The sequence below is a fragment of the Mastomys coucha genome, unplaced genomic scaffold (assembly GCF_008632895.1).
Source record: "Mastomys coucha isolate ucsf_1 unplaced genomic scaffold, UCSF_Mcou_1 pScaffold1, whole genome shotgun sequence".
Lineage (NCBI taxonomy): Eukaryota > Metazoa > Chordata > Mammalia > Rodentia > Muridae > Mastomys > Mastomys coucha.
The window spans coordinates 54,094,042-54,108,557 of NW_022196891.1; the positions used below are offsets into that span (position 1 = coordinate 54,094,042).

The 14,516-nt window shown below is 40.5% G+C and overlaps 1 protein-coding gene across 5 annotated transcripts in view; it reads right to left on the reverse strand.

The window, feature by feature from the left end:
• The window catches only part of Ralgps2 (Ral GEF with PH domain and SH3 binding motif 2), a 137,001-nt gene that overhangs the window by 95,006 nt on the left and 27,479 nt on the right, over nt 1–14,516 (reverse strand). For all 5 annotated transcript variants that reach the window (XM_031385882.1, XM_031385891.1, XM_031385857.1 and 2 more), the window contains exon 2: nt 6,636–6,774. In XM_031385882.1, coding sequence (XP_031241742.1) covers nt 6,636–6,692 — 57 coding nt within the window. In that variant the 5' untranslated portion in view covers nt 6,693–6,774. The remainder of the gene's footprint in view (nt 1–6,635; nt 6,775–14,516) is intronic.

Consider the following 14,516-nt stretch of genomic DNA (forward strand, 5'->3'; position numbering starts at 1 on the left):
AAAAAAAAAAAAAAACAAGAAAGAGCTCAAGGCAAGAATTAGTTTAAAACTTGGTTTAACTCCTCTCCCTGGCTAACATTTTTAATCTCTGCACTTGCAGGACCGCTAAATATACTTCTATTCTTGTTTACCATTGGTCCTTGTATTTTTAACAGACTTATAGCTTTCATCAGAGAAAGAATTGGGGCTGTGCAACTTATGGTATTACGTCATCAATATAATACCTTGCCTCAAGAAGAAAAACCCGAGCTAGATAGTTCTATGATTAGAACTATGTAAAAGAAAAAAAGGGGGGGATGAAAGGAAAAATTAAAGCTTTGGACCTGTGCTGACTAGGAAGAAAAGTTATGGGCCTAAAAATCCATCACAAGCTGGCCCACATAGGCCTGGGAATGAGCAAGCAGTCTGTTAGACATCCTGAGAACTAGCAGGTCAAGAAGACATAAACTACATGTCTGGGCAGATATGGTTTAAGGTCAGATGCTCTGTTGACTCAGATTAACACCAACTTTAGAAATTTTCCACTCTGTTCTCCACGTAATAGTTAATATTTGAACTAGCCAATCATGTATGGCCACACTGATCCCTTTGTTCCCCCAGACCTTTTCCCTATATAAACCCCTAACTTTCGAGCCTCGTGGTCGGCTCCACTATCTCCTGAGTGAGATAGGTGTGGTGCCGAACCAGAGCGCCCCGAAATTAAAAACTACCTCTTGTAATTACATCAAGACGGTCTCTCGTGACTCCTTGGGTGCATGTCCTCCCGAAATTTGAGTGGGGGTCTCCCCTCAGGGGTCTTTCAGTTAATGGTTGGTCCTGGTTATCACTTAATACAGGGAACTTAAGTGAAGAGTTGTCTCGATCAGACTAGCCTGTGGGCACATCTGTTGAGCATTTTCTTGACTGCTAATTGATATGGGAGGACCCAGCCACTGAGGAAGGCACCGCCCCAGGCAGATGGATCTGGGCTGTAAGAAAGCTGGTAGTGTACCTGGGCACAAGCCAGTAAGCAGCTTTTCTCCAAGGAATCTACTTTAGTTCCTGCAGACCTTCACTCAGCCTGTAAACTGAAACAAACCCTTTTCTCCCCAAGCTGCTTTTGGTCACATTATTCACCTATCACCCCAACAGGAAGCAGCGGCAACAAAACTGCTCTCAATAGAGTAGGGCTGCTGCTGTGACAGACCTGGCCATGTTGATTTGGGGAAGAATTTTGGATCTTTGGGCTAGAAAAACCACTGAATGCTCAGAACTTAAGGAGCTTAGACTGTAAGAATGCAGAAAGAAAATGCAGACAATGATGGTCTGGCTTGTAAAGTCTGAACAAAGCAAAGACTATCAGGGCTGGGCACAGACTACTCTGGACTAAGGATCCATGGGATAAACCTGTGCTGAGAGTAGTCTAGGAGTCCAGCATCACTGAGGCTAAACTTTCTAGGAAGTACTTCCTTGAGGCTATCACACAGGCAGGGAAGGCTGAATCTCAAGCTGGAAGCTGAGAACAATGTGTAGTGCCCCACATGGTACTGGGGTTGAAGGAATAAAGAGGTCATGCAGAGTAGCTGAAGCTTTGCACCACATCGTAGGGCTGGTATTCCTGCAGAGAACCCAGGAGCAGCCGTTAGTAAAGGTGCAGCGTCAGTTGCAGCGGAAGCCCCAGGACCAAAGGGGCTCAGAGAGAAGTAAGGCGTGGCACCATGGAGAAGGGCTGGAGCCTCTCAAGTGAGGGTTGGGAAATCCACTGGGGGCAGAAAATCCTAAGTGAGCTGAGTTCCAGGTGGGTTTATTAATTCTGTTCTTGACTAGGGATGTAATGGGACAGGCTGCTCCAAGCTTCTACAGCCTTGACTTCCCCACCGTGACACACTGTAATTTGGAACTGTGGGCCAAATAAGCCCTTTCTTCATAAAGTAGCTTTTGTACAGGAATTTTATCACAGCAACAGTAAATGAGATAAAAAAAAAAAAAAAAAAAAAAAAAAAAAAAAAAAACCAGTACCCATGTGGGTTTGATGCTGTGATAAAGGTGAAAACCATGTGGTTTTAGGACTTTGTAACTATTTTGTAGGGGAAAATGTAAACAGTTCGGAACTTTGGGCTGGAAAAGCTATTGAACACTGTCACCAGAACTAAGTGGGTGGCTCTACAGGAGGCCAATTAGAGAACATTGAGAGAAACAAAGAGAGTGGAGTCCCAGGAAAGGAACAAGCACTCCTTGGAAACTGGATAGGGATGTGTAGGATATTTTGGCAATGAATATGGCTGCATTCTGTCTATGTTCTGACTACTTGAATGAAGCTCAATTTAAAGATAATGGACTTGTTTGACAAAGCTGTGGCCTAAAAGCCATAGACAGCACTAAGGAAGTAGTTAGTTGGTTCAGGTTAAGCATTTTATCCCAAAACTCAACACTTTTAAGGAAATCCGGATTGATATGTTAACAAATCTAAAGCTTAAAATGAAGTAGAGAATACTGTCTTGCCACAGTAGAACTATTTAAAACATAAGCCTTGTTGACCTCACCTGTCATACAGAAAGTGTATTATTATTAGCCTGAAGCCTCGCACAATTCACTTACTTTTAGAAGAAACAAGGATCTGTTTTATCTGATAAATATTTGCACACTGCTTCCAGTGAATTGCAGCAGGTGTCTCTGGATACAGTTACAAATACACTAACCACAGACAGGAACATTTAAGAAATGTGGTTATAATGTAACCAGTAAACACACAAACAGTCTGTCCCAGGGAAGGAAAACTATCAACAAATTTATACAAGAAAATACAAGTTGGTTTTTTAAGTTACAGTTTCAAAAATAACTTCCATCTGTTTATAGGAAAGGGACTTGTTAAAAAAACAGTATCTGAAATACATCTTGAAAGACAAAGTTTTTTTTCCATGTGGAAGAAAAGGAAGCACAGGAAGAAGGAAAAATCCCATGTTAAAAATTGACTCAAGCAAGTTGTAAGAGAAGGGGAAACACCAACTGCTTATGAAATGTCAACAGAAGTGGTATTCCCGGAACAGAATGTTAAATCTCCAACAGTACTAATGGGAAATAAGTCCACCAGAAAGAAATCTGGAGGGCTGGGAAGATGGCTCGTAGGTTAAGTAGCTGTGCTGGCATGAGGACCTGAGCTTGGGTCCTAGGAGCCAAGGCAAACAGCAGTCATCCCACCATGGGGTCCTGGAGCTGGCTGGCCAGCTAGTCTGGCTGAACTAGTGAGCTCAGGGTTCAGTGACAGCCCCTATACTGGAGCTGGCTGACCAGCTAGTCTGGCTGAACTAGTGAGCTCAGGGTTCAGTGATAGCCCCTATACTGGTCAGTTTTTACTTGTCCAACTTGACAAAAATGAGAATCATCTACAAAGTGGGAACCTCAATTAAGGGAGTGCCATGCTGGATGTGAGCATGTCAGTGGAGAACTGAATTGCCTTGACTAATGATTTATGGGGGAGGGCCAAGCACAGAGATTGGCAGCATCCTTAGACAGGTGGACCTGGGCTAAGAAAGCAAACTGAGCAAGGCCAAGGGGAGCAAGCCAGTAAGCAGCATTTTTCCATAGTTTCTGCTTCAAGCTCCTATCTTCTCTTCTCTCAATGATAGACTGTACACCAAACAAACTCTTTTCATCCTAAGTTAGTTTCAGTAAGTGGTTTATCATAGCAAAAGAAAGCAAACTAGGACAGGCCCTGTTTGAAAACATAACAAGCAGAGAGCGGCAAAGGCTAACAGCCTTCACTGCTTCTGGCCTACACAAGAACACCAGTACACACACAACAGGTTAACAGTATGCCAAGGAGGGGACTGAGGCAAGTCCTGGGTGAAAGGCTGACTGCAGAAGCATCTAAAGTTAATTAGCAGGTGTGACAGCTACTCCTGGTTGTCACCGTGACTGTATCTGGAATGAACTACAATCCAGAAATGGAGGGCACACCTGTGATCCGGATCCTGAGGCTGGAAGACACAGGCTTCTGACCTAGATCTTGACATGGGAATGACATACACTTCTGATTTAGATCTTGAGGCATAGTGGCCATGAAAATCTTAGGCCCAGGCCTTTAATCCCAGGAGACAGAGGCAGGCAGAGATCTCTGAGTTTGAGGCCAGCCTGAGACAAAGCAAGTTCCAAGTAAAGATGAGCTCTGGTCCAGGTGTGGTGGTCCACACCTTTGATCTAGGTCATACCCTCTGCTCAGGCCTACATAAAGACAATGGAAGAAGGAAGGCTTTGTTCTTTGTCTGCTTGCACTTACTTGCCAGCACATCTATTGGAACCTACTTCTACAAGATTCCAGCTTATACAGAAGACCAGCTGAAACACCCTAGCCCCCTGGGACCAAGCAACTAGATTCTTAGACTTCCCATTCAGAGCTGTCTATTGTTGGGTTAGCTGGACTGCAGACTGTAAGTCACTCCAAAAATTTTCCCTTAATATATAGAGACATTCTACAAGTTCTGTGACTCTGGAGAACCCTAATACAGTAGGCAACAAAGAATCACCAGAAGTTTATGGAAAGTTTAAGAGCTTTATTTTAAAGAATATTAATTAGGGGCTGTAGAGATGCAGCATTAGTTAAGAATGCTTCTTGCTCTTCCAGTGCACAGAGTTCAGATCCAAGCACCTGTAACTCCAGCTCCAGGCAACCTGACACCCTCTTCTATCCTCTAAAGGAATTTGCACTCGTGTGGAACACACATATGCATGCACACACTACATAACAACTCCTAAAATGAAAGGATAGTAATTACTATTAAACTGTAGTTAGACAAATCCAAGCATCTGAAAGGTAAGAGGCAGGAAGAACTTGACTGCACACTGGGCTTGACGTGAACCTGGCCTCCGGAAGACGTGGCATTTTTAAATAAAACAAAACATTCATGAATGAATTTCACTCCTCAGTGTGGGCAAGATCTATGACTTGCTTCTAAAGAAGAGAAGATGCAAAAAAGGGAGGGTCTGACTTCTGGGATTCCATCACAGAAGATTATGCCTTTGAGTCTGCTGGCAGACTGTTGTGATGAGGGGCTGTGGTGCGCAAAGCCACTCAAGTAAACAGAGCAACAGCAAAACTATATCTTTACACAGGAAGTTATGAAACTGTCCTGCTATTCACAGATGTTAGGAAAGGGGTTGTCAGGCTTGTTGGTTGAGACTGTTAAAGATCAATAGAGTCAGGTGATTCAGAAATTAATTAGTATTCTCTTCTACCACTGTAAGAAAAACTCAAAAAGGTAGGAAATACTAAAATTTTCAAGGAAAGTACTTGAGATCTATATGCAAAGCATAAAATAAAATGATGAGGAAAAATAAAAACACAGCACATGAACGAAAGAACTGACTTCTTCCTTTGGTCTTAACGTCCATTTCAACCCTGAACTGCATCAGCAAGGCAAAGCCTTCCTATTGCTTCCCAAATAGAAGTTCTGCTCTCCAGAGTGTTAAAGCCAAGGTCTCCAAGGTACCTGTGCAGCAGGATATCCCAAAACAGCTTCTTTAAGTACTAACCCCAATAAAGAGTTGGAAGCAATCATTATTTATTCTTATTTTTCAAGTATCTTAAGTAGATAAAATATTTGTATGATGCAATTAACATGTGAATGACAAAATTTAGTTTAAAAAACAAAAGGTCAGGCATGATAGATAGCTCATATCCTCTAGTCCTAGCACTTGGGGGTTTCAAACAGGCAAATTGCTGGGAGTTCGAGGTCAGCACAGTCTACAAAGTGACTTCTAGGTCAGCCAAGGTTATACTGTGAGACTCTGTTTCAAAACAAAGTAATAAACACAAACCCTTAGAAATGGCTCTGTGAGTAAGAGAGCTTACTCTCTAAGCATGAGGTCCTGAGTTTAGCTGCTCGGTGCCCAGCCTTGTCTCATGACAAGGCAAAAGACACCCAATATCCTGCTCCAGCTTCCAATGCACACCCAGGCACTGAGCTTGTACACTCATATGCATACACCACACACACACACAAATAACAGCCCTCAGAAAAACAAACTATACATTCTTCTTGGAACATAAAGAATCTTATTTAAATATAAATACATGTGTATGTATAGACAACATAAAAGTAGAAGGGGGACTAGTAAGTGAGGAAGTAAGATAATCTACAGAGAAGGGAGAGCTGGACAGTGGTGGCGCACACCTTTAATCCCAGCACTCAGGAGGCAGAGGCAGCCTGGTCTACAGACCAAGTTCTAAGACTGCCAGGGCTACACAGAGAAACCCTGTCTCAATGAGAGAGACAGGAGGGTAGGGAAAGAAGAAAATAAGAGAAGAGGGGGAAGACAACCCACTGCATATCTTTCTCATACACAGAGAACCTAGACGTACGTACATACGTACACGTGTGTGTGTGTGTGTGTGTGTGTGTGTGTGTGTGTGTGTTCAAAGCTGAAGAATACTATTTATAAGGAGAAGGAAACTAGCAAGCGGGGGAAGAGGGAGGGGGACAAATATGACCAAGGTACAAAGAAGTAACAATAAAATCTATTATTCTGTCTGATGACTAAGAAAGGATAGTTGAAGACAAGCTGTAGAAGTGGCCTTGTCCTTCACTCACACCGATTTTAAAATGTAACCAAACGTAACCTTTAGACGTTTAGTTTAGTTTACAGGTGCTCCATCTCACCTCGGAAACAGTGGCTGCGATATTAACATTGCTTGCCTGCCCGTTCATTAGGTCCATGCTCCCTCCTCAGCCCCTGCGCCTACAGTAACAGCAACAGAGGTCTGATTACTTCATGTCCAAGGCCACAGATACATCATTCCTGTTGGAAGAAACAAGAAGAAATTAAAATGTGTGTCTTTCTCTAAGTTCAAGAAAACAACCATGCCGCTGGCCCACTGTGACTTTGCTTAGGTCTTTATTTTAGCCAAGCCACTGTGTTCCAAGGATCAGAACTACAGTGCTGCCAGTCCTCGCTACCATTACAATCTTCATAAGTGAAATGAATTATTACTTCCCTCACTAAGTGATACCGTGAGGGAAAGAATCACACTCCATAGTATTTTTAGTTTAAACTAAATTACAAATATTTAAAATGTGGCAAAGTAATACATCCCCCAGTTCAGTTTTCAAGATTTAGATGCTACCTCTAGATTAACAATGCAGAAGAGACTTGCCTTTATTATTCCTCTACCAAGATATCATTAACACTTAAAAATATAATAGGACATGTCTCAAAAGAACAATCCATGACATGTTCATTTGTGTAGGGGATTAAGGTTTGTTGAATACCCTCAAATCCATTATCCCACTGAAAACATGAGTTAAGAGAAAATACTGTACTCATGATCTGACAAAAAATGCCATTACTATTCCCCTACAGCACACAGAAGAGCCTCTGGGACAGCATCAGGCAGGTGAGGGCAGAGAACCGTGACTCAAGACATTTAAAACGCTAGCCAGGCATTCTTTCCATTAACACCACTATTTCTTTCCATCTTACTAAAATCACAATGTCCACTTGAGATTTTACTGTCTTTCCTAAATAACACAGTATAATTTCTTCTTTTCCGTAAAATAACAGGGTAAACAGACTTTAAGTTCATTCCCAAATTTAAGTACCCACTTTTATTATAAAGGAAACTCTAAGTTGGGTATTCTACACACACACTAAGTCTAAAATGTCCATGATACTCTTCAAAGTCTATTATATCCTTTCTCTACAAAGCTCAGGTTCTGCGGGACCTAGGAATGCAAGCCTGCAATCCCAGCTAAGTCTAAAATGTCCATGATACTCTTCAAAGTCTATTATACCCTTTCTCTACAAAGCTCAGGTTCTGCGGGACCTAGGAATGCAAGCCTGCAATCCCAGCTAGGCAGCAGTCTGAGGCTGGATGGTCACAAACTCAAGGACAGACCAGACAACTTACTAGCGGGGGAAGGGGAAGCTGGGGATACAGCTCCATAGTAGGACGAGTAGGTCTAAGGATCTAGGTTCAATTCCCAGTACAGACTCCCCTCCAACTCCCAAAGAAATCAAGAGCTCTGAAACAAGACTGCTTATAGTCTGCATATGAATGCAACAAGGCAACTGTTCTGTACTGTCTCCTTATGTATACAACCACAACAGTGAGTATCTACTTCACAGAGCAGTGGTGAAGAAAACTGAGCATAGATGCACTTGCATATGGTAAATTGTTCCTGTAACAATGCAATGAGGATACAAAAAGTTTAAATGTAACAGTCTTCCAAATAAAGAAAAAAAGACAGTGCTGGCAATCCAAGTTTATCTGGTGAGTATGATGAGAATCCTAGCACGGGGGAGGAAGAATGTTCTTCAGATGGACCAAAACATGCTCCTGAGGTTTCAAAAGCTGCAAAATTATGATTGCTGACCGCAGCTTTCAAGCACATATTAAATTATTTTCATTTCTTCAGATTAGCCCTAGTACTTTTGAGGAACAAAACACCATTCTTCAATTTTTTAATAAATACACTGGAATTAATAGAATTCAGGAATCATTTACAGAATCAGTATGGAAATGAAGAGCAGGAACCTTCCTGTCAGCTCACACACTCTCACCACACAGGCTTCTTACCCTCACAAGCCACTGCTGGAATGAAGCTGACACCTGCCTGATAGCTCAAAGAACAGCTTGTGCTGGGTACAGTGAGCCACACCTGTAACCCTGACCCTAAGAGTCAAAGGTCAGAGGTCACAAGCCCAAGACCAGCCTAAGCTACACAGGAAGTTCCAGGCCATCCTGGACTATAGCCTGGGGCTAAGTGAGACCCAATCTTAAACAAGTAAGTATTTTAAAGCCCAGCTTTATAATGAATTATACATTAATACAATTCAATCAGGTCTTCCTTGCCTGCTTTCAACTTTATTCCTGGGGTAAAGGGAGGTAGTTTTAAAACCACACCTTTGCAAACCAGACTGGTCTAGAACTCTAGTACTAAAGCCTAAGGTGATCTAATATTTTCTGGCAATAGCACTCATTTTGTAATGAAGTTTTTCAAATCATTTCCTACACTGTGACATATAACAAGAATCCATAAATCTAGAGAGCCCCCTAGTGTTAAATAAAAGATTTTGATTTAATTGTAAAAAGCTTACATCTTTAACCGATACGTTAGATATATAAATTTTATTACTATTTACTGAATAAAGGTAATGCAGACTAAGAATAAGCGTCAACACACTTGAATCGGGTTTTCTTTGCTTGCTTTCAATCTCTGTGTGTGAGCGCGCGTGTGTTTTACACTAACTATAGAACTTAGGCTGGTCATAAATCCATGGTAATCCTCATGCCTGGTTTTGCCTGTTTGTCATTAAAATATTTCATGAGTTATATTAAAATCCATTATGTGGGAAACTAAAAAAAAAAAAGCAAAAACAAAAATCATGGTTTTCCATGGTTTTCTTTTATATTCATCTCAAGACAAATTAGATGAGACAAATATATGTTGTAGTTTATTTCATTTTCCTAGGAATATAAAGTGGTACTCTCATTTATGATGACAAATACCACAATAACTATTTTCATAGTTAAGTTCACTAATTCACCTTACTCTCTTTTCTACTTCTGATGACATTTATTCTGGCTGTCTTCTGGTTTCTTTCAAGCAAGCACTATGAGCCCTTAGACAGGAAACCTTGAAAGGTGCAGTCTTAGATTCTTGCTTCGGTTCACAAACTAGATCATCAAACTGGACCCAATCAACCATTTAGCCTCCAAAGTGACCATCTTTTCACCAGTTCTTCCAATACCAAACAAAGTATTTTTCTTTTTCCCCTTAATAAACAAACAAGGGATAAAAGCTGATGGAAAAATATCCTATCAACTGATCCAAGTGCACAGCTGCATATAATTGCCTTTGCATGTAACTAAACTTTACTTCCTTTAGCACGGAGTCTATGTATGTACCCTTCTCTGTGTTCAACACTATACTGTAATACTACTTCCTCTAGGGAACACAACTTGCAGAGACTTACTGCCAGGGTCAGAGGTCACTGCTGGGTTTGCCAGATCCCACTATGCTGTGACTTCTTGAATCATCAAATCAAGCTTTAGTTGCTCTGACTAGGGAAGCCGCTAGGCTTGAATCTAACAACAAAGTTTCTGTTGCCTCTCCATCTCTACTCCAGCTGCAGTTACACAATTTATTCTAGTTGGAAGTCTATACAGAAAACTTTCGGCTTGTACTGTTGGTTTTATTCTTCAACATCACTAACTGTCAGCTTCACCCTGCTTAATGTATATAATAATAAATTATACTATTTAGTAACCAACTGAAATGTTGAGTACCTATGAATCGGACTAAACTATGGGAGGCTCTTTTCACAGAATGACATCATCATGGTGATGGCTTTGCTGCAGCAGCATTTGCATTATCTTCATGAAAGCCTGCAAGTCCCATGATTCTCAGTTTCACTCAAATACTGTTAGGGCATCTGGAGTCGAGCAAACTGTTTTCAGCTTTTAGTGGAATTGATTTGAAATGATATCCCATAATTTAAAAATATTGTATTTGCTTCAGGAAAAAGAAAGCTTACATTGTAAATATCCAAATGGATCATTACAAGTAAGAAATACAAAAACTGATACAGGTGAGAGCTCAGCATGGAAAGACACTAGTCATACAAGCCTGCATATGTAAGTTCAAACCTAGGATGCCACATTAAGATAGGAGAGAAACCAACCCTCAAAACTGTTCTCCAGTCTGCACACACACAGTGGCACACGCACACACTAATAAAGGAAACGTGACAACAGTGACGTCAGTTCAGCAAGAGAAAGCAAAACCTTTAGGTCAGCACTCTTAGACTCTTCCATATTTAAACTATGACAGGTAGCTTGTTTTCCTTAAACATTTATTTTAAATAACAATTAAAGCTATACTTTCTGCCATTCATGAACATCCCAAAGGTGTGAGCAGTCTGTGCCCATGCGGAAGCAAGCCAGAGTCTAATGCTCTGTCTTTGTAATTTGTCATGAAAATGCTGAGTGTAACTGACACTAAACTGTTTAGGACAAAAGTTTAGTAAGAAATGCAGCTGTCTCTTACAGCCATTCCTGGTACAGTACATGATTATCTTTGCTATTTATAGGTCACAAAAATTCAATTTATTATGATAGAAATTTCAAAAGAATGGGTTCTGATAAAGACCTGGGTTATAAAAGATTCCCTGTCTAATATCTCCCACAAAGGGGCATTTTCACACTGTTTATTTTATCTTTCCTTAATCATCTTTTAGTTTCTTGATGCTAAAAAAAATGACAATTTTAAAGGAAAATTAAAAACCATTATCCTTCATCTTTGCATTCATGTTCATATAATATATTTCACCTAATTATCTACTTAATACATACCTGTTCAAAGAATGAGTGGCTGAACAAAGCAACCACGCATAGGGCAAGATTATATATGAGCCAGACAAGCAGTAAAAGTATTGGAAATGGTATTTAAATATTACATACAAGCCAACAGGTAAGATTTAGTCACTTAATTATCATGGATGATGAGCATTTCTAGCAACATAGTTGACAAAAATAATCTAAAAACACATTGTATTTCATGAGAAACTTAGAATAAGAGCCTGAATTCTAATTCCCAGTTGAAGAGAAAAGACAAAGCCACTAAAAAATAAAAATAGAACCAAGGCATACACTCTCTCCTTCCAACCCTATCCCCACCCATCTCCATCTTAAGTAGAGCCAGACAGAGAGGTCAAAGCCTGGCCCATCAGTGGCAAGATGCTCTGGAGGAAAATGTGTCTTGGCCTAGGAAGATCTATAAACTTATCTGTACTGGCCTGGGCTTAATGTTGAGGTCAGAAGACAGTATGTACCCTACTATCCTTATTCTGGGTACGATAACACACAGACACAGAATCTGAATTTACATTACCATCATGGCCCAAAATCCTCATTAAAACCCACATTAAAATATGTTCACATGGCCAGGCATATCTCTGTGACTTTGAAGTCACCCTGATCTACATAGAGAGTTCTAGGCCAGCAAGACTACATACTAAGACCCTGTCTTAAAAATAAAGTTCACAACAGTTGTAATTCTTCAACACAGACCGACAGTGGAAACAAATCTGAGCAAGGAACATGGAATATACAACAATCAAACAAAGAAAGCCCCACTGACAGACTCAATTCAGATGCACCAGCAGCTCTGTGAGCACGCAAGCCACTGTAAAGTAAAGGGAGCAATAGTGACTGCGATTGTCTCTCATGAAAACTACCAGACAGAGCCTACACAGCAGAAAGGACTAAAATCAGTGGCCTTCAAAGAATGAAGGCATAAAGAGAAATAAGAGTTTAAAACAAAATTAATATTCACTACAGAAGCAGCATACCAAACTCTACTTAAGAGGGAATCCACAAGGTAAATAAACAGGAAAAGCAACACACAAAGCACTGTCTAGATGGGGACATGGAAGAAGTAAACCCTACGCGCCCTGAGAGCACATCCAAAGGGAGATGATGAAACAAGGCAGGTGCTGAAGGCGGAGGCTGAAGAGTTTCCAGAATTCGAAGATGGGAGGGACTCAAACTCAAGGCCACCCTTGAGCAGGACAAACAAAAAGAACCATGTTCTTCTTGTACTACTTTAAACTGGCAAGTAATTATTTTAAAAGCAAGTGAATTAAAAGGCAAATTACAACAAGAAAAGCCTGAAGCTTTCACATCACCACCAATAAGAAAATAAGAGCTTCAAAGTAGCCAGAGAAAACAGCCATCAACTTAGAAATCTAGCCTGGCTAAGAAGCTGGCCCAGCAGTTAGGAGCCCACGCTGCTCTTGCAGAGAGGACTGGTACCCAGCACCCTCCAAGAACAGTACCCACACCTCCACCCACAGCTGCCACCATCCAACATCTCTGTGTGTGTGTGCGCGCGCGCACACACACACACACACACACACACACACACACATGCATACCACTCCCCACTACACACACATGCACACACAACTACAAACGTTTTAAGAGAGGGAGAACAAGGGTTGGGGGCCACTGACAAGAGCATAAGGCCTTGAGTTTGGTTCTCAGCTGGGACTGGGGTAGGGGTGGAGGACAACAAAACATTTTCAAAGGATTAGTGTATTACAAAATACTTCAGAGAGTAAGAAAACATGAAAGCTATTTCCTATTTAAGTTTACACCAACTGGCAGTAGAAATAACTATTTTAGGCCTGGCGAGATGGCTCAGCGGGTAAGAGCACTGACTGCTCTTCCGAAAGTCCTGAGTTCGGATCCCAGCAACCACATGGTGGCTCACAACCATCCGTGATGAGATCTGACGCCCTCTTCTGGTGCGTCTGAAGTCAGCTACAGTGAATTAAGCTGGAACGAGCAGAACAAGCAGAAGTCCTGAGTTCAATTCCCAGAAGCCACATGATGGCTCATGGCCACCTGTACAGCTACAGTGTACACATATTCATAAAATAAATAAATAAATCTTAAAAAAAAAATTTTAACTATGATTAAGATTACTAAGCCAGGCAGACTTCTGAGTTCGAGGCCAGCCTGGTCTACAGAGTGAGTTCCAGGACAGCCAGGGATACCCAGAGAAACCCTGTCTCGAAAAACAAAGGATTCCTAATATATTTGGAGCTTTGCCAAAGAGTTTTAGTTCATAATCAGCCTTTTCATGAACAATATTCTGCTTTTATAAGGAAGGGCTAAGCAACTGTTTTCTCTCTCTCTCTTTTTTTTTTTAACTTTTATTGCATTATGATGAGAAAAGTTACATGATTTCAATTTATCTGAATTTGTTAACATTTAAAAACATATTTTAAGTAAATAGAATTAAATCACATACTTGTTTCCCTTTTGTACCCCAACTCCTCCCAGAGACTCCCCCTTCAATACCTACAATATCTTTTGTCATATTCCTTAAAATTTATAAAATATTATAATAAAAATGAGTATTATAAAAGTTGTTGATATAAAAAATCAATTTAAGTATTATGTAGATGCTTGTCTACAGCAATACTGCAAATACATACATTTTTCTCAATATAAATTTTAAATAACTCCAAACATATTAACTGTATATTTCAAAATAATACATCACTACTAGTATTTTCTTAAATGAACATAAATATATGAAGTCTTTTCTTTGTTTGTTTTGTATTTAGTAGAATTTAAAATCTTGGCTCTTGCTGGACGGTGGTGGCGCATGCCTTTAATCCCAGCACTTGGGAGGCAGAGACAGGTGGATTTCTGAGTTCGAGGCCAGCCTGGTCTACAAAGTGAGTTCCAGGACAGCCAGGGTTATATAGAGAAACCCTGTCTCAAAAAACCAAAAAAATAAAATAAAATAAAATAAAATAAAATCTTGGCTCTTACTGTGGTACAGCCCAAAATAAGAACAATTTTTTAGACATTGGAGTTCATTGTAATAAGGATGTATTTCAATGACCCTCACATCGCCAAAGGATTTTACTTCCATCATAGCTAAGCTAAGAGTTGACAGTTCTGCTGCGCCAAGGAATGAACTGTAGGCATGATTTTTGGATACAGACTTCCTGCTATGGTCAAA